Source organism: Podarcis gaigeae (assembly GCF_964106915.1).
Source record: "Podarcis gaigeae genome assembly, chromosome: 5".
In the NCBI taxonomy this organism is placed as follows: domain Eukaryota; kingdom Metazoa; phylum Chordata; class Lepidosauria; order Squamata; family Lacertidae; genus Podarcis; species Podarcis gaigeae.
Window position 1 is genome coordinate 44,145,207 of NC_139681.1, and position 20,826 is coordinate 44,166,032.

General features: G+C 39.3%; 1 protein-coding gene across 4 annotated transcripts in view; it reads right to left on the bottom strand.

The window, feature by feature from the left end:
* The window catches only part of DOCK1 (dedicator of cytokinesis 1), a 371,865-nt gene that overhangs the window by 140,009 nt on the left and 211,030 nt on the right, over positions 1–20,826 (bottom strand). For all 4 annotated transcript variants that reach the window (XM_083740981.1, XM_083740979.1, XM_083740982.1 and 1 more), the window contains exons 28-29: positions 14,088–14,189; positions 4,970–5,064 (exon numbers count right to left, since the gene is read on the bottom strand). In XM_083740981.1, the coding sequence (XP_083597107.1) occupies positions 4,970–5,064; positions 14,088–14,189 (197 nt within the window). The remainder of the gene's footprint in view (positions 1–4,969; positions 5,065–14,087; positions 14,190–20,826) is intronic.

Sequence of the window (20,826 nt, forward strand, 5' to 3'; positions counted from 1 at the left end):
GATGTGAAGACAACAGACCCTACGGGTTGAATACCACTAAATCATTGCACAAACAAAATAACTGATTGAGCAACAAAATCTGTCCCCTCTCTTCTCCGTATATATCCCCAGCAGTGTCCCCAAATCTTTCCTGGATGGTTGGTGTGTGTTCTGGGGCACATGTGGGTAGGAAAGAGAGTGAAAGTTCTGTTCAAGCATTGTTGATCTATATTGATTGTATCTGTAAAATCTTTTAACTGAATACTAAAATGAAGAAGAAGAAGAAGAAGAAGAAGAAGAAGAAGAAGAAGAAGAAGAAGAAGAAGAATTTAACAGGCAGGAGAACACCAATAGGAAATTTGGGAGTGCGTGATGACTCAAGACAAAATGTTCTGGACAATTATGCAGAGAACTTCATCCAAGAATGCATTGGCAGAGACTGTTCCCTTTAATCATGATGATAAATGTTTTGCTTTATTCGGTCAACCACCACCAAATAAACATTTCTAGAGCATATTGGTAGCAATCAACCAGGAGAAAAATCTAGTGGAAATCAATTACATCCTCTAACGTAATTCCTTGATGAATAAATTTTTTAAGCTAGCTGATGTTAATTCGATTTTGCAAGCACTGTGCATACAGAAGTCATGTACAGAGAAAGCAGAGTCTTAAGGCTGAAGTCTTATGCACACTTACATGAATAAGATGTGCCATCAAAATGTAATATATAAAAGCAAAGAATTAGTGTTGTAAGGGGCACAGAAGATATACAGAAGATGCTTACTTATTGCTGTGGTGGTTGGGAATTACTTTGAGAATTTGAAAAGCATAGAATGCTCAAAATCTGAGGGTCACTAACAAAGTACTGATAAGGGGAAGAGGGGCTACATTGCACGGCACGCTTGTTTTGAATTCTGTATACAAGTGACTCCCTACTTACGAAGGGGTTATGTTTTGGGGAGCCCCCCCCACATAAGTGAAATTGCATAAAGTGGGGAGCACCCGTTAAATGCCCCCTCTCTCTTCAATCCATACCAAAAAGACTGTTCCAAAAATATCCACAACTAGAATAAAAGTTCTGGGGCCGGCAGGAGGCTAAAGGACATGTGGGAAAGTGGCTTCTGCTGTGCTACCCCGCACTTCAGCTGTTAGGTGAGGCGGCTGAGCAGCGTAAACAAAGCCCTAGTGTGCCTCTGGTCTTGGGGGGGGGGGGGCTTCCATTATCACCAACATCCTCTATGGGCTCTGGGGAGGGTCTTCTTCTCCAGCTCTCTCCCGCCATTTCCAGGTTTGAATTGAATTGTTTAATTATTTCCCAGTGCTGCCCATATACATGGTCACACATGAGCCCGCCACTCCAAAAAACCTATTGGCCAGATTTTACTAACATGGTACACAAGCAGCACAAAGTTTTCTGCTAACACAACAGGGCTTCCTCCCCTCATGTACGCCCATGCCTCCCTGAAATACAATCTAGAAGGTCAGAAGAATCCTCCAAACAGCACATGGCAGGGAGGAGGGGACAGGAGGTATCATTCTGTCTAGCAAGCAGCAATTCTTGCTCTGGCAGAACAAACGTATTAGTGAGACAGTGAATTCCACCCTGTAGTTTTAAGTCATTAAGCAGAACTTCCCATTTCAGTGACTTCATACATTTCAAAGATTATACTGTATTCCATAAATACTTATTGAGCAGTGATATATCAAGCACTGTGGATATATTGTATTCTGTTTTAAAGAGAGAAGTAGTATATGTCTGTGAAAGTCTCATAAACAAAAAGAAAATGAAATGCGACCCGCCCCCCCTTAAATGGATTAGAGCCCCATTTACTTTTGACAACATGAAACTCTCTCAGTTTCAATGCACATTTAAAAATGAATGTAAATACTGACATTTCACAGTGGAACAAAAGGTTTAAGCTATGACTGAATAATGTTTTTATATTTTTGCTTTGTCATTAAGCAGGTAATGGAAGGGGCAAACAACAACAGTTATTTGGTGGACATATTATTTGTTGAGATGCTTCTGCTAAGCGTTCGTGACTAGTACAGTATGATTAAAGGGGACAAAGGTAGCATTTTATACAGTATGGTACAGCATATGAAGTAAGTTGCCCAATGATGCTCCCAAACATTTTACAGTGGTGCCTCGCAATATGAAATTAATCTGTTCCGCGAGTCTCTTCGTCTTGCGGTTTTTTCGTCTTGCAAAGCACGGCTATTAGCGGCTTAGCGGCTATTAGCGGCTATTAACGGCTTAGCGGCTTTAAGAAAAAGGAAACAAACTCGCAAGAACTCGCAAGACATTTCGTCTTGCGAAGCAAGCCCATAGGGAAATTCGTCTTGCGGAACGACTCAAAAAACAGAAAACTCTTTCGTCTTGCGCGTTTTTCGTCTTGCGAGGCATTCGTCTTGCGAGGTACCACTGTAATTAAGAACTCACCCAACTGACTTTTGTCTTGGGATCTTTCTACCTGAACAAAGCTACCATGTATTCATATACATCTTTCAATGTTATGCGGTGTTGTATTTATCTATATTCAGTACCAGCAATCTACTAACTAAGCATTCTGACTTGGAGTATTCTCCCTGCCCTTGATTTCCTCATTAGCGTTGTTGAAATCCTTCATTAAAAGGTTATTAAATCAGAATGTCTTGCTCCAATAAAAAAAAACAACCGCCTAATTTCCCTCAATTAGTAAAAATGTTGCTAACTTCCTGAAACATGGATCAACAATTAAAAATGCTTGATTTTTAAATGGCAACTTCCTGGCTACACAGTTTTCCTACTAGTGTCACAGAGCACACACTAATATGTACAAAGGGGGGAATTAATTTTCCTTGTGGCCAAGCAGATGACAGTTACTGTGGGCAACTAAGATTTATCATTAATGGCATTTTGGGGTAAAGAAACATGTTGTATTCCTCATCAGCTTTCTACATGAGTACAACAAGGCATTGACAAGAACTCCTGTCCAGTCTAGCCTCAGAGCTGTTTCTCACTGCCTTTGAAAGACACAAATACACTCTTGGGAGTCGCACCCTTGTCTTGTGCCAAGAAAACAATTTTCCAATGACAACTGTAACATGCACAACTTTGTTAGGTGGAACTCATGCGCCCTCCGGAGTTTTGCTCACTTTCTTCCTCTTTATCCACAGCTATCTCTTTCATGACTAATGTGACAACGCTGCCCAGAGTCTCCCTCAAAAGAAATAATGGACAGGTGATAGGCTAACAGCTTCATAAGCTGCTGTGGGATAACAAATGGAAATTCTCTCAAAGCTTTCTCAGCCACTTACATGTATAAATGCAGTAAAAATGCCAAAGCACACAGAACTCCACATTAAAATCCCAAAAAGTATAATCCCATGCATGGCAACGTGCAAATATACTTCATCAATTTTTAATGAAAATTGAGGGCCACGTCACATGAAATAGCTACTCAAAAGTACACTACCATACACAAGCTTTTGGCCAAACCTCCAAATGTACATATATTTTTAAAGAGATGTCTGTCAATAACAAGTGAACATAGAATTCAAATATGCCTGCTTTCATTTTAATTAAGTTCTATGGCACAATAAACTTAATTTGAGAGAAGCTTTTGTATCTTCTCTGCCAAGGCACCATAGTTTAAATATTTTGGCACAGCTGCAGCTGAACTCTATGGCAGAAATAAAAACACACATAAAAAGGATTTCAAGTGCAATAATCTTATATCTGAGGAAGGCACTCCAAAAGCAAAACTTTGATACAAGCACCTATTGTGTGTTGAATATACCACTCTGGCAGTTTGGCTTGAGAACCTGCAGAAAATGTGGAAGTGAGCGGAGCAGAGGGCAAGGGGGGATAATCTTCCCATAACATGTTTAAGCCCCCGTTCACAGAACATTTCCAGGTAGCTAGTAACAAAAGAAGCACTCAGTAGGCTTTTATAAGAGGTTTTCATGTACTCATTTAAAATGAAGGTTAAATGGCACTTAGAAAATACAAACAGTTCAGTAGCACTAGGGGAGATCTGATTAAATCCAGTGGTGGTCAAGGGTATTAGGGGAATGGTAGTATGTCTGGTGGGGGGGAACACTATGCTCCTTCTGGAGAAGTTTGTTCACCTTTGGTCCTGACGCTGTACTCACCTTTCACCGGTGGGCTCCTATAAATGACTTTGACTGGCTGGCTAAAACAGGTGAGGGTAATGGAATTCTAAACAGACATCCCACACTAAATTTATTGCAACAGTACAAATACATCCATTTTACAAGAAACAGGTTTCATGGTTTAAAGAGAAAACACACAAGGACCTTGTGGCGTTTGCCCTCCTAGGTGTGTGACATCATACTGGGTTCATAAGGAAAGGGTTAACTAATTGTAAAATGACTAACCTATAGGAACCCAAGGGGAGCAGTTAGAGTTGTTAAGAAGTCAGTCTGGGGTTAGAGAAGAGAGAGGGAGGATAAGTCTGTGGGTTGGGCTAGTCTGAGGTGAGAGAGTGAGAGAATCGGTTAAGAGGAGTCAGTCAAACAGTTGAGATAATCAGTCAGAAGGTATTAGGAAGGTATAGGCCGGTAAAGAAACCAAGGTTAAGAAACTGACAAGAAAATTATCTGAGAAACCATAAACTTGTTAATGCTTATAAAATAAACTTGTTTATTTGGTTTAATTTTAACAACTATCTGGACTCAAGTGTGTACCCGAGAGTAACAGGTTGGTGGCAGCGGGGAAGTGAGCACAGTGGTGGCACAGGGATCAATAGACCGTCAAACGTCCGGGGACCCTGTGTGATCACCACAGACCTGTACCTGAATGTTCCGTTGACTTGTGGCACAACAGAGAATCAATGGTTTGTTGAGAAAACATTAAACAAAATGAAAAATACACACTGGAAAAGGGAAAACTAAGCTTAAAAGACTGAGAGCGTGCAGATACAACATACATCAGTATTGAAATAGTAATTTCAGGCAATGTTCAGTGATTTTCATTTGTACTTACTTATTCTGCATCATGTTCATGATAACCCAGTCAGAGGGATAGACGTTCTTCCCAATGAGATTCTTGAACATGATAAATGTCTCCATCAAGAAGTCCTGAAAGAATAAGGAAAACATATGAAGAAGAGTGTGTGTGTGTGTGTGTGTGTGTGTGTGTGTGTGTGTGTGTGTTTGATGGAAGCTGACTGAAGAAAAATTCACTAGATTAATGACCAGATTTCAAAAATTATGGACAAATATGGCAAAACTAACCAGCTCTAACCGATGCAATAAATTACTGCGATAAATGAGTTACTGTAATAAACAATAATTAATTACTTGATTACACAATATGATACTGCTGAACATAATTAACTTGCTGGATTGATGACCAGATTACAGAATTACTTCTTGCTGGACAAATAAAGCAGAACTAACCAGCTCTGGCCATTGCCATATCAAGAGCAGACTGTTGTGCAGCAAAGTTGTATTGCAGGAATTTATTGCAAAATCACAACAACAAAAGCGATATAGACTGAAAAGAAAAAAATACAACCATGTAATGTGTAAAGGATGCCTTGGATTAATATTTAAGGAATGGTAGAGAATATGAAGAGTTAAAGTGCAGCTGATGTGACGGATTCATTTTAATTTGCCAAGATTTTTAATGTTATGTTGCAACATATTAGCTTCTGACCCAATAGGAGCCTGTCATACATATAAGAGGCCAAAAGTTTCAGTAGATGGGGGCAGAGGGGGTGGGACCAGACACACATACATTGATTTTGAATCAAATCGCTAAATTCAAAGAGTGACTATTGTGCAGTCACCACTGTCATGACTCACACCCAAAACATTGGTGAAAAACGGTATTTTGACAAGAATAGAATGACCTTGCATTGCAGACTTAGAATTTGTGATTGACAGTGGTTAACATGTGTTGTTTGCGTTACATAAGGGAAATGTTTTATTCTAGGCACATACTTAACAAGCTCAGTAAATGTGTCCTCACTTTAAATGATCAAACTGCATACTTTACTACTCTTCCTCTCCTGTATCTTGGTAAAAGCTTAACATTTCCTTTTCTAGATCAGCCTAAATAGTTTGCTGACTGAATTATCATAGAGTCTTGCTTTCATTTAGATGCATGTTTTTCTTCTGAATAAAACGGTTTGCTTCCTTGCTACCTTGCTTCATAACTTAATAATTGAGACTTCAGTAGGACTTATGCTTATGTGAATGGGGGCAGATCTGGACCTACATAGTTAACTCTGAATATTTTATGGTTGCAGATGCATGCTCTCTTAAAGTAGATTTCATTTCATACTTTATTAGTTGTACAGAGTGCTTCTGCTGTTGGATTTTCATATTTTTTTCTGCTTCGTGCAAGATGTATTTCCATATACTTTGCAGATTAACTTGAATATTTTACTAATCATGAAGTTGAAGGAATAGATTTTGGTATTGATTTGCTGATTCAGCGACACATGCTTAATCTGTTTGCATTTATGCTTAAATGCTCTCAGATTATAATCAGAAAAAACAAGTTTAATAGCACTTTCATTCCATCAGGATGCATCAGACAGAGCTCCTGCATTCTCCCTAACAGATTCCGTTACAACTGGTAATTGGAAGAAATTATATACTTTAAGGAAGTGGTCCCTGAGTTTGCTGTTTTTCTCTTCCTTCCTCATTCCCTTTTCCTTTTGTGCCATGTCTCTTTGGCTGTAAGCCAATAGGCAGTCCTGTATTATTTTTATTTATCTTACATAAGCCGCTGTGGGAGCCTTTTTGTCTCAAAAGCAGGATAAAATTGCTTATATATTTATATAACGATGTTTTCCTTATTTTAAGAATAGGAATGCTGGTACCTGTTCTCCCACTGCACCTGCCCTGTGAAGCTCACTGGGCACAGATGTCAATCACCTTTCTGCCTTCCCTCAATTCTTGAAATAACCAAAGGGATGGGGAAATAATAATAATAATAATAATAATAATAATAATAATAATAATAATAATTTTAATAATATTATTTATACACCACCCATCTGCGGTAAATAATTTAAATGAAGGCAGGATGCTCTTTTCACTGGTACTACTGCTGGTTTTTAATTTCCTGTCTACTTTCTTCCAAGGGAAATCCAGCCAGGCTGCATCAGAAAAAAAGGTGAACATTTAGTTTTCCATCTTTTCACACTGCCCACAAAAGAGGGAAAATACTGACTGGAGTGTGCTAGGGAGAAAAAAACACCTCTCATTTCCTTTAACTAGTCTGACATATTTATTTATCGTTTCCTTTTGAGAGGATTTCCAAAGAAGACCAAGTGCTCAGATTGGCAAAAACAAGTTTTGTTTTTGTTTTAAAAAAGCGTGAATGTTTGGGAACATTGGAAGATTCAGGGCAGATAAAAGAAAGCAATTCTTTACGCAGCGCCTAGTTAAAACTATGGAACTTGTTCCTTCAGGAGGCAGTGAGGGCCACCAACTTGGATGGCTGTAAAAGAGGATTAGAGAAATTCGCAGAGGACAAGGCTATCAATGGCCGCAATGACTATGTGCTGCCTCCACAATATGCCTCTGAATACCAGTTGTTGGGAATCGTAGGTGAGCATAGTGCTGCTGTGCTCATGTCCTGCTTGTGAGCTTCCCACAGACATGTGAGAACAGGATGCTGGGCTGGATGGGCCTTGTCCAGCAGGCTCATCTTACATTCTTAAGCTGCATAAAGGTAAAGGGACCCCTGACCATTAGGTCCAGTCGTGGACGACTCTGGGGTTGCGGTGCTCATCTCGCTTTATTGGCTGAGGGAGCCGGTGTAAAGCTTCTGGGTCATGTGGCCAGCATGACTAAGCCGCTTTTGGCGAACCAGAGCAGCTCATGGAAACGCTGTTTACCTTCCTGCCGGAGCGCTACCTATTTATCTACTTGCACTTCGACGCACTTTCGAACTGCTAGGTTGGCAGGAGCAGGGACCGAGCAATGGGAGTTCACCCCGTCGTGGGGATTCAAACCACCGACCTTCTGATCAGCAAGTCCTAGGCTCTGTGGTTTAACCCACAGCGCCATCTGCATCCCAATCTTAAACTGCATACAATGCTTGCAACTTTTAAAAATACCACTCTCACAACAAAATAGTAACACCAGCAGATTAGAAACAGCTGAATAGAAAAGGGGTAATTCCATTAAAATCCCTCCATCTGGCAGATCAAATGCCTGCCAGGCAGGAATAACAAAGACTGCACAGCATACAAGGTAGATGAGCCTTGCCTGCTCCAGCATGTCCTTTTTATTCATTTATTTAAAAATTTACACCTTGCCTCATCCACAGCTACTCAAGATAGTTCCCAAAGAAACCAAAACAGCATTATAATTATAACACCAGATCTAATACCCTACTTATACCAGTAATAATGTTACAGCACAGTCAGTGCAGAATGACAATATATTGGAGAGAGTGTAAAAAAAAAGTGAGGTTCAGAGCATATTTGGAAAGGCATTCAGCTACTCCTCTTTTAATGGAATTTGTTGATGTTGTGACACAGAAAAGCAGCATGATTAATATTATAAACTATTACTCCATCCTGCCTATCAATTTACAATTTTGTGCAACGGGAAAGAATATGCTCCCCCTCACCCTTCCATCAGGCTCTCAAATGTTTTACACGCCAAGTAACATGGGCTTTTCCAGCTTAAAGTGTTTTGTTTATTTACTTATTGTTATCTACAGTCTGGCCTATAAGAAAGGCTCTCAGGGCAGCATTACAGGATAAAAACAAATCAAGTTAAAAACCCAATTATAATAACATGAACAATATATTAAAATATGATGCTGCACAACACAAACAGTGGAAAAATAAAACAATGGCTTAAACAGATTTAAAAAGCTCCAGGGATGTAAAAGGCCTGGACACCATAAGCGCCTTTAAGTGGGTGTGGAGGTCAAGCACAGCAGGGGTTCCTCTGTGCCTCTATGGACAAAAATGGATCAAAGAAGAGCAGCCAAACCTGAACCTTGCTCTTTGGGGGAACTGCCATCCCATACAGGACAGGTTGGACACCCTTCACATGAACAGACAAGCTACGTGTTAATAATCATTCTACCTTATCTGGACTAAGCATGTCAGCTGGGTTTGGGGAGAAGGCCACTTTTTGATGCAACTGCTTACTGAATAGAGTGGTACCTTGGCTGTCAAATGTAATCTGTTCCAGAAGACCGTTTGACTTCTGAAACGTTAGACAACTGAGGCGCAAAGGGCAGCTGGCAAAGTCAATGGAGAAAAAAATGCAGTGGAATCTGTTCGACTTCCGAGGCATGTTCAAAAACGGAAGCAATTACTTCCAGGTTTTCAGTGTTCGGGTTCCGAAATGTTCGGCTTCTGAGACACTCGAAAACCGAGGTACCGCTGTATTACAATACTGTAATACTGATGGATTGATTAAATTTATAAGCTCAGTCATCACTGACAGTTCCAGGGCAGCCTATGGGTATCTTAAAAACTAGTTAAACAATATCAATGTATCCAACATCAACATATAAGACACTACGAATACAATACAATCATTAAAACAATGTAGAATCAGAAATTCAGTCAACGCAATTCAATCATGACTAACTCAGTATAAGCACAATGTGACACATAACTGGCATATCCAGCTGCCGTAGAAGGGTGTTCAATGCTGTAACCTGCATTGGGACCTAAGGGAGAAGGGTTGGAAAGAAAGAAAGAAAGAAAGAAAGAAAGAAAGAAAGAAAGAAAGAAAGAAAGAAAGAAAGAATTGTACCACTAACCCACACCTCAACCAGGGGCAGGACCACCAAAAGAATTCTGCCTCAAGATCTTAAGGCCTGGCTGGGGATGTTGACATAGGCAGAGGCATTCCTTCACATCGACTGGCCCAGAGCTGGCCCAAAACATTTTGGCACCTGAATGACCCACAAAATTACACCCTTTTCCTGCCAAGGAAGAAGGGATGAGCAAGGAGGGGAATCAAATCAAGCTTACCCGATGGTTGCAGTGGAAATCAAAGACTGTCATGGGTGGAGAAAGGGGCCCACTCTGAATCACACAGGGCAGCTGCAGAACCCAGGAGAGCCCAGAGGGCAGCCCCCACCATTTTGTCTCTAGGAGGAGACCTGCAGCAGCCCCTATTCATCAAGAGGCGGCTTTGTAAGCAGCATGAGAGGGGGGCGCCAAGGAGGTGGTAGACCTGGCATCCAAGGAGCGTGCCGCAGCTGTTAGTGGCAGCAGCCACAGGCAATGCACTCCTTGGAGGCTGGTCTGCTGCCCCTCTGGATCTTGCTGCCTAAGACCGTCATCTCATTTTGCATCATGGTTGGGCCGGTCCTAGTGTGGCCTCAAGTAATGCAGGGTTCTATAGGTTAACATCAATACTTTGAATTGGAATCAGAAGTACACTGACAATATCCAATTACTTCTAATCCAATATCCAATTACTTAGAAGATTTATGTAGATGTTAACATGACACATTAGGGAGGGGGAAAACCATGGGACTTGTGGGAACAGATGCTGCAGAGTAAGGTGGTCATCCCAGTATGAGTGGAACTGAAGAGCAGTACCACCTACACCCAACTTGGACATCCTCCGAGAGATATCTCATGGCTGAGGATACTGAAAACTACTGAGAGATCCAGGAAAGTTAACAGGATCACACTTTGCCCGCTGCTGTCTCAGCAGAAGTTATCCCATGGTAAGACCAAGGCAGTTTCTTTATCAAAAGCAGGCCCCAAACCTGATAGCTGGCTGGCCATCACTCATTCACAACCTTCCCCAAAGAAGGAACACTAGCCATTGGCCAATAGTTGTTGAAACTGTCAGGTGCACTGTAGGTATTTCCCCCCAGGAGTGCTCATTAACTTGAGAAAGAGCGAACATATGTGCTAGGCTGCAGAAAGAATTTAGCTCCATTTATGCCACTAGTGGTAGTCTTCAGGATAAAATGGAGTTTACAAAACGAAAGAAAAAGAGGCCAAAGGAAGCCAAAAGATCAACTGCTTTATAACAGAAAGCAGCAATGAAAGTAATTTCCACATTTCCCAATAGTATTGGGGTCAGGGTAACAGACTTCCAAAGCAATACTTAAACGGACACAATGGGCAATTAAACTCTTAAAATGAAAGTACAAGCTTGACCTTGACTGAATGGGATCTACATAGTGAATTCTTTCCAGGCTCAGAAACAGCAGAATATGTTCCTATAACAATTCATGTGAGCAACTAAAGCTGAAAATCCTAAGTATAATCAGAGGGCACAAATCTCACTGAATCCAAGAGGACCTAATGTAAATATGCTTAGAACTGGGCTGTAAAAGTCTCACAATTATTGCCAAAATCAGGGGTACCAATCTGGGACACCCTAATTGTTGTGGACTGCAACTACCACATTCCTGACCATTGTCCATACTAACCCAGGCTGATGGGAGTCAGAGTCCAACAACATCTGAAATGCAGCATGTTGGATACCCTGGCCTGATTTAAGGAAATGGCAGGAGAAAGAATATACAGTTCAGGTTGCCTCATATCTCAAAGGAATTGTAGAGCTTGGAAAGATGCAAAAAAGTGGCAACCAAAATTTTCAAGAAATTGGTGCAAATCCTGAAATAAAAGGAAGCTAGTACAGTGGTACCTCAGAATAAGTACTTAATTCGTTACGGAGGTCCGTACTTAACCTGAAACTGTTCTTAACCTGAAGCACCACTTTAGCTAATGGGGCCTCCTGCTGCTGCTGCGCTGCCGGAGCACGATTTCTGTTCTCATCCTGAAGTAAAGTTCTTAACCTGAAGCAGTATTTAGCGGAGTCTGTAACCTGAAGCGTATGTAACCTGAGGTACCTCTGTATTGTATTGTGAAATAATGATTCATAAATAAAACAATCACTTTCTTTTTCATGTGTCCAGGAGGAACAAAGGGATTGAGGCCATGAACAGTGTCAAAACAACAGTGCACCACTATAACTGGAGCAATGGTTGTAACAACTTTTTTGAAAAATATTTTTTTTCCATTCGAAAGAAGGTAACTTGTTTTTCGTATCAGTACTCAAAGCTCTTCAATAGTTGCCATTTTGTTTCTCAGCACAATAAAGTGCTGATTTCATCTGTAAGTCATAAACAGCCTGGACTAACATTCGGAAGTTCTTACTGTCACACAAACCTGCTCAATTGCTAGGAACTTCAGGTGAGATCCTAGTTCAGAGACCCTACCTTCAGAGGCTACTTCAGTGGCGTCAAAGGCCTTCTCTTAGGTCTTTTCTAAGTTTTCCAGCTATCTTTTAGATACCAGGTGCACAATGTTTTGTTCTCTCAAGCCTTTGGCAGCATATAGTTATGGTAGTGCTTTCGTTGATTATTTCTACGTAAGCCACATGGAGATATGGCTGGTGGAAAGGCAAGGAATGAATCTTTAAAATAAACATTTTAATTAATTTATTCATTTAACAAAAATTATATCTCTTGATTGTAAGCTGCTTACATAGAATGGTAAGGACAAATTACTTTCACTGTCATTAAAAACACACACACTAAATTTAGATAGATGATTTATTTCCAAAGCTTAGGTAATGCTTTTTACCCTGGGGAAAAGCAATATAAACAAATATTTCAACCCTCAGAAATACAGTTTGAAGCCTAGTTGAATTCTAGACTGGTTTTTTACTTTTTGCATGGGTTTGATAATATAGGTAAACGTGTGTGTTTTTTCTTTTTCATTCACAGGTTGAATATGAAGCTGTCTTTGTAGAATTAGCCCTATTACAGTGGTATCTCGGGTTAAGAACTTAATTCGTTCCAGAGGTCTGTTCTTAACCTGAAACTGTTCTTAACCTGAAGCACCACTTTAGCTAATGGGGCCTCCTGCCGCCGCCGTGCCACCGGAGCACAATTTCTGTTCTCATCCTGAAGCAAAGTTCTTAAACCAAGATACTATTTCTAGGTTAGCGGAGTCTGTAACCTGAAGCATATGTAACCCGAGGTACCACTGTATTCAAAAACCCTTACTACTGACACATGGTTATAAAATATTAAAATGGCACTAAGTCTGATTTGCTGTAGCTGAAATAGCCAGCCCAAAAAGGAACAACTGCAGAAATGATAGCTAACTATAGTTCATTAACACAGAAAGAAACCACCATGGTTTAATTGATTTGACTGCAGGATTATGCTAAGAAAATGGTTATTTATCCTTCTCCTATTGTAAATATGCTCAAGCAAATGGATACAATTGGAGAATATCTGAATCACATCTGCAATAAACTGAGAAATCTTATGTCTGTTCTTTGCCTCCACAATGTTGTCAGAAGATTCAATTCTCTCTCAAACTCTTTAAAAAGCTGTACCACAGAATCCAACTCCCCTAGGTAACAGAATTTGTAATCTAACACAGTTGATCAGACTTCAGGTCATCTGCTAATTAATGGATCTCAGCCAACAAGTTTGGTTGTTACTTTGCAGCATGCATTTGCCATATGGCAATGATAGTTCCAGGTCATTAGAGAGGTATCTACTTAGCTATAAATTCCCTTCTATTATGCTCTAATTAAGTTGTACTATGCACTCAGAAAGAAAGATTATAAAGAACCTTGAAGAGTTTCACTCATTACGGGCATTAACAATAAAACATATATTTAAACCTAGCATGTGAGGTTATATTGCTTAAAATGGCAGATGCACAAATAAAAATGAATTTAACTAAACAAAGTAAATAAATCTGGCATATAATAACAACTTAAAACAAGGTAGGGTGATTCCAGTTGAAAAACATTAGAAGAGGAAGTTCAAGGAAATACCCCGAGAGTAACTACTGAAGCTTATAGGTTGGTTTAAGGTTAGGTCTAGGATTCAGCTGAATAAAATCTTGTTTTCCCACCCCAACACCAGTTCCTTAAGCCATGTTTTCAAATTCTCATTTTCCTTGAGTATCAGTTGTTTCATCATTTAATATCAAGGCAATGAAACAATATTTGCTCTTCACTCAGGGGGCAAGCAATGCTTCATCGATTTTTATGTCAGGTCATGAGGCACCCATAATTTTTTTTATATAAGCTTTATAACTTTCTTTGTCAAATAGCAACAAAAACAAACATTAATGCAGGAAGAAGGGGGAAACAAAGTTTCAGGTTGAACTTACAACAACATCCGATCTCATCTTCCCAAAGGTCTTGATTAAATGGGCATAATGATAGTCTTCCATTTGTCTTAAAATAGCTGTCATGCTTGCAACAAAGTTTCCCTGTAAAAGAAGAAAGACAATCAGTTAAATAAGTAAATATGCAACACAAGACACAGCTGTACTCCGGAAACTCCTGTAGGCATGTTGCAAAACGTACAAGTCAGAATATTTTAAAGAAATTCCTTAATATAACCCAAAACTCATTCTCCCATGAAACCATTGGATCCTATAAACTGAAAAGAGAATCCTGGAGTTCAGAAGGCTCTCCAGAACAGCATTTGCTATGCAAGAAGGAACATGCAAGAGAGAGTCTGAGACAGGCACCCCCAAACTCGGCCCTCCAGATGCTTTGGGACTACAACTCCCATCATCCCTAGCTAACAGGACCAGTGGCCAGGGATGATGGGAATTGTAGTCCCAAAACATCTGGAGGGCCAAGTTTGGGGGTGCCTGGTCTGAGAACATCCAAAACTTTCCTTCCTCGCACAACTGGAAGTGACTGCAGCTCATGCAAAAGCTCCATTAGATCAGGACAAATCAATCCAAAAGCATATTTTGTTCCTAATTAGATATAGCATAAAATTCAAAAAAGTACTTTCTACCTTCACTACAAAGTATTACCGGAAAATTACCAAAACAATAAGGGCTCACATAATCTCACAGTCAAATAAGGGCAATAAAATGATTCTTATAAGAAGTATCCTTTGAGATGTCTATAATTTTTTTATGATATATTTATATGCAAGTTCACAGGATTTATAAAACTCACAATCATTGTAATGTCGTGCATAGCAAACATATTGATCCACACATATGAGATGAAAGCAAAACACATTAGTTTCTTCCTGTGCTGATATAACTACAGCATTTTCTAAAACTACTCTTTTAAGGTACAACCTCATGACAGTGGAATTGTTTGCTACTGACTACACTCAGAAGTTATGGGTACAGTGGTGATTTGCAAACTCATGGCCTCAATGACTAATTATCTACATTTATTTCTGTTTCTGGTTAACAGCTTTGATCATATGCATATGCTAGCCTAATTCTGTTTGTTTAGCAATTTAAATTATGATGATGAAGAAGGGCAACAACCAAGAGATTAATATGGGGCCTGAGGGAAAATAATATGCAAACTTTCTATATGAATGGAAGCTTAGACTGTATGGAGTTCTTCAAGTGTATCAATACTAAAGAAAGATACTTAAACGGACTTATCTCTCATGTACACTTGTGACTTCTTTTCTCTTTAAATGGCTAATTATTTAAGATTAATGTGTGTAAACACAAACCCTCTCCTTCATCTGCCAATACCTTCAGCATTTATCAAGAGATCCTAATCCTCTCTTTTGTAATTGCACAGTATTTCTCTATGGGAATTACTACGATTATGCTGATAAGCAAATAAAGAAGATGAATCATTGCAGAGAGAGACAATTACATTTAAAAAAATCTTATTAATTAGCATAGTTAAGAGCTAGAGAGATGAATAGGTTAATCCCATTAGCTAACTGTTATAGTTCTGTAGAAATGGAGAATAAAAAAAACATTTTTTTAAGAAAACCTGACTTCTATAAAATGGGTAAAAGGATAACATGTAAAGATGGTAATGAGTTCATTATGGCACAGTTGTTTTTTATTTTAAAAAAACCTGATTGCATCAAAAGAGTTCAGGGATGAGGCAAATGAAGGCACTTCCATACTTTCTCTATTTTTGGATGGTGTTCAATAACATACCAGCAAATTAAGGTTACTCAAGTAAAGCTGATTTGGTGCAACAATATCAGTTTCCCCCTCCCAAAGACCGGGGTTTTTTTTACAATAAGGAAAGTGATGTGAAAATGCACTGGAAAGTGTGAGATAACATTTGCTTGATACAAGGTCATCTTACCTCCCTGAAAACAAATTAGAATGACTGTTCAGTAAATAGGCAACATTATCTAATATCCCTGCAAACAAAACCAGGGTAAATGCTCACCTTAAGACTAACCATGCAATCCTATTCAAAATAAATATGCTGAACGAACTTCAATTAGTGAAGAAAGTAAGGTATAAAATAATAACAATAATAACAATAATAAATTACTCCCTAGCCACTCTGGGCACTATATGGAGGTGGGGCCAAAATTGTCATAATCCAGGCCCTCAAATCTGGTAAGCCTAATTAGCATTGTGTACTTTCTTCCAATAGCTTTTCTGCTTTTGGCAAGTACCACACACACACACACACACACACACACACACACAAACAAACAAACACGAGTCTCTCATCTGTCCTAGCTTTCTTTTTCACTAAGAGCAGAACAGAGTATGGAGGAGCCGGGGTGGGTGGGTTGTGGTTTTCTAACTGCTCCTCAATTAATGTGGAAACAGAAGGCAGGAGATCAGGACCACCCTACACTGGATAATACTTATTTCCCACATTTTAATCTTGCTTTTCAGACAATTATGATATCACAAAGCAGCTCGTGTGAATAAAGAAGAGCTGCCCTACCAACCAAGCTTACAAATAAAAAAGACAATGCACCCGATGGGAGAAGAGTCGAAGGAAAAGATGCCACAGGGAGATATTCAAGGCTAGAACCAAGTGGTGAACACAACCATTCATACAAAATTTGAGCCAGATTGATCTTCCCTTGTTAACGTTCTTGCCTGAATAGCAGTTGGTGACTCTTGGCACGCCTGGTTTCTGAGCAAAAATTAGCTAATAAGTCCATATGGCAACCACAGGGTAGACTTTTGCCTGTCGTTATGTTCTCTTTGCTCCTGGGAAATGTCAGTAGCAAACCATTCTGTTCTGAATGTCAACAACAACAACAACTTATTACAACAACAACAACAACAACAACTTATTACTTGTACTCTGTTTATTGGACTGTTTCCCTCCCAGCCGCTCTAGGTGGCTTCCAACAGAATATAAAAACACAACTGAACCATCAGACATTAAAAACTTCCCGATACAGGGCTGCCCTCAGATGTCTATGGAAATATGTCTAATGCTGATACCAACAACTGGGTGCACATGTTCCTTCCCACTCAGGTACATAAGGGTTGACGGCAAGGGTGGTATTCAACTAAGGTTTACTCAGAGTAAAGGTAAAGGGACCCCTGACCATTAGGCCCAGTCGTGGCCGACTGTGGGGTTGCGGTGCTCATCTCGCTTTATTGGCCGATGGAGCCGGCGTACAGCTTTTGGGTCATGTGGCCGGCATGACTAAGCCACTTCTGGCGAAACCAGAGCAGCGCACGGAAACGGCGTTTACCTTCCCGCCGGAGTGGTACCTATTTATCTACTTGCACTTTGATGAGCTTTCGAACTGCTAGGCTGGCAGGAGCAGGGACCGAGCAACAGGAGCTCACCCCGTCGCGGGGATACGAACCGCCGACCTTCTGATCCGCAAGTCCTAGGCTCTGTGGTTTAACCCACAGCACCACCTGCGTCCCCATTTACTCAGAGTAGACCCATTTAAATTAAAACTGAATTGAATACCATCCACTGCATTAACTGGGCTGCATCAAGCTCAAGAGTTGTGCTAGAGGGAGCCAGTACAAGTCCCCCCCCACACACAGAAATGCCTGCGCTGTTGGAACATTCTCCTTAACACTACTTTGAATTCACCCATTGCCTTTCCCTCTCTTATGCTTCTGATCTTCTATAATGTGTATTATAGGTGTTGTTATATTGCAAGAAGCATTGAAAAATACATATAAAGGAACACAGAAATAGATTTCCCTTGAGTGTAAGTACTAGTTTTTACAACATAAAAATATTCCATTTTCTTCTATTTCACTTAGGACAGTGTAATTCAGGTCAAAGAAACTCGTGTTTGATGCTAATTTAATTTTTATTGTAGCATTCAAGACACAATTGAACCTGCTGTCAGATTTAACCTTTTGTTTACGTAACACATTTATACTTCACTTTATAATTCAAGGCATATGTATTGCGCAATGGGGTCTTTTTATCCCAACACTGTTGTTAATTTTGGAAATTCATTTCAAATGCTGCACAGACACATGTATCTCAATGCTAAGTGTATCTATAAAGCCCTTATATCTATAATCTGACTGGTTATAAAGAGAAGTCCTTGATTTTCAGTTCCGATGAAAAGCAAAGTATGTAAAATTAAAGCACAGAAATGTTGCCTGTTTGGGTTTTCAAACTGGCTATGTTCCTCCTTCAAACAACAGACAAAACCTGCTGGTTAGAAAGAATTATTTAATGGGGAACTATTGCTGAAAACAAGCTTTGTGCCAAGAATACAGAAATATAATTGTTGCTCCAATTTATATTGTAATACAATAATTACAAGAAGCACTTACAATAAGTATCCTAATCCAGGAAGACCTCCATCCCTTGCATTTTCCCTCCTATGGGACATCTTCTGAATAGAGCTATTTTAATTATTCTAGAATCACTATTTTTTTCCACTTAGCTTTGCTTTATTTAGTGTGTAACTTGCTCATTAACTATGCTCTTTAATGATGCTAAAAGAAATGACATATCTGTAGATGTCTGGAAGTGTCTCATAGTAGATAGCAGCTGATTCTAATTTGTAGATACATTTTGCAGAGATGACCAAGTTATACAATTCCAATAACTAAAACTGCCAGGATTATTTCTCATGGAACACTTTATATATGAAAATACTCCAAAAAATAGCCTTTAAGTTGTCAATTTCTCCCATTTGATTTTTTTGTCTATATACAAAGAATGCAGTTTATTTGTGAATGTGAATTTGCTAAGCAAAATATAATCTTTGTTGAACAGCAATGATCTATGAAGCTGACTTAATGTAATTGTTGCTATTTTCAATTCTTGCAAAGGAAGCGATATGAAGGGAGAGAGGTTTTGTAATTTATATATTTGAATTACATTCCACCCAAAAATCCATTTCGAATAAACTGTATAATCCAGGTTGTAATAGAATCCTTTATGGACAGAAGTCAACATTTTTTTAAATGGGCTGAGATATTGATCCTTCTCCCACCACAGAGAAGTTATTAAGACTGAATTACTCTTGCTTCTATTAAGATCTGGTTGAAGGCACAGTACATCATGGAACACAATTTAAGTAATCTTGATATTTCAACTATCTCAGTTGGGAGAGAAAGTTATTTAGCTGCTGTATCGTTGAAGGTTCAGGGTCACATTGTTAATTATATGACAAATTATATGCCCTATCCATTAACATTGCCGTGCTACAATGGCTCAACTACTGATACTCTGTTCATTTATGTCCATTTACTTTATTATATTTGTACCTTTTGAGTATGGAATTCCACACTTTGTAAGTATGGACATTTGTGAAGCACTTAAAGTTTAACATTGCTTCTTTTGATAAACAGGGAATAACTGTATGTGGATGCCAGAAGGCCATATGTTGACCTTTGTTGTGGCTACATAAATGCACCTTTACAATTACTCCTAGTGTAAAATTGAAATTGATTTTCAGAAAATTAGATTTTTCTTTGTTCTGCCTAGAGCAATATGCTATATTAAGGGGATGGGAGAGGCAAAACAGCACATTAGTATGCTATGGATCCAATTAAGTATTAAAACCAACTCAAGATTTTAGAAAAATTAAAGATATAAAACATTACTTGCTATTGCTCTCCAGTGGGTAGGCTGATGAAATATAATCCACATTGTTACAGTTCTAAATTTGGTTGAACGTAATTTAGACAATAACACCAATAGCTGGTATCCAGGCTTAATATCAGTGGTTCATTTAAATTATTGTAGACTATGGACTTAAGGGCTCTTATTTCACTTACTTCAAATTGTGTTAAGCCAGCCCTGTTACATTGGGGACCACCCTGCTCATTCTTCTAAGTGAGACTCTGAATTTCTGCTTAATCTCAGAACTCCCCATATCTCTTTCCCCAGACTGTTCAAAACCAGAGAAAGCTGCAAGACATGCAAACAAATAATAATGGGAGTACCCCTGAGCATGTGTAGAGTGCTTTTCCCCATCGAGAATGAAGAAAACGTGTTTTGAAGTCAACATCTGTGGCCTTAAGGTTTAATGTGGCTCCCTCTCCTTTCAGAAATGAAATACCTGCTAGCTTGAGCTAAAACCCCTCTGAGAAACGCAGTGACATGATGCTGCTCCAGCTGAAGGAATTTAGAGGTCTACTTCAGTGTGCTCTGAATATTAAATCAATATGATACTAAAACTCTCAATAATTGGCAAGCAGAACTGCAGGCAAAACAGGGCTGAGACTATTTACAGTTCCCAAACCCTACTTAAGAAAGCTTAGCTCTGATACGATCTGCTTGTTTCCTCAAGCATGCACAGTTTCTAGCAGATCACCACTGCACAAGTAACCCAAGCAACTGCTTGAGACAGCAATATTTATTTGGTGTAGTGGGGATGCACCAAATGAGAGTTGTGTTCCAAGTTCCCTTAGAGTGCTGAAAAGGATACTGAACACAACTCATGAGCTATATGGGATGGTGCAATATTTGCAAATAGCAACATATGAAAGGGATTCTGGGGCACATCAGTATACTGGCACATCTCTTTTTTAAAAATTGCAGGCTTCAGGTGGAGAAAACAGGTCTTGCCAGCTCAGACTACAAACTTAAGATGCTATGATGTTTTAAACTGGCTGCTTATTATTTTATTATTAATGACTATTTTATGTATGCTATGCCCTGAAAGGCAACCTAAAATAGTTGCTTAATTTATTA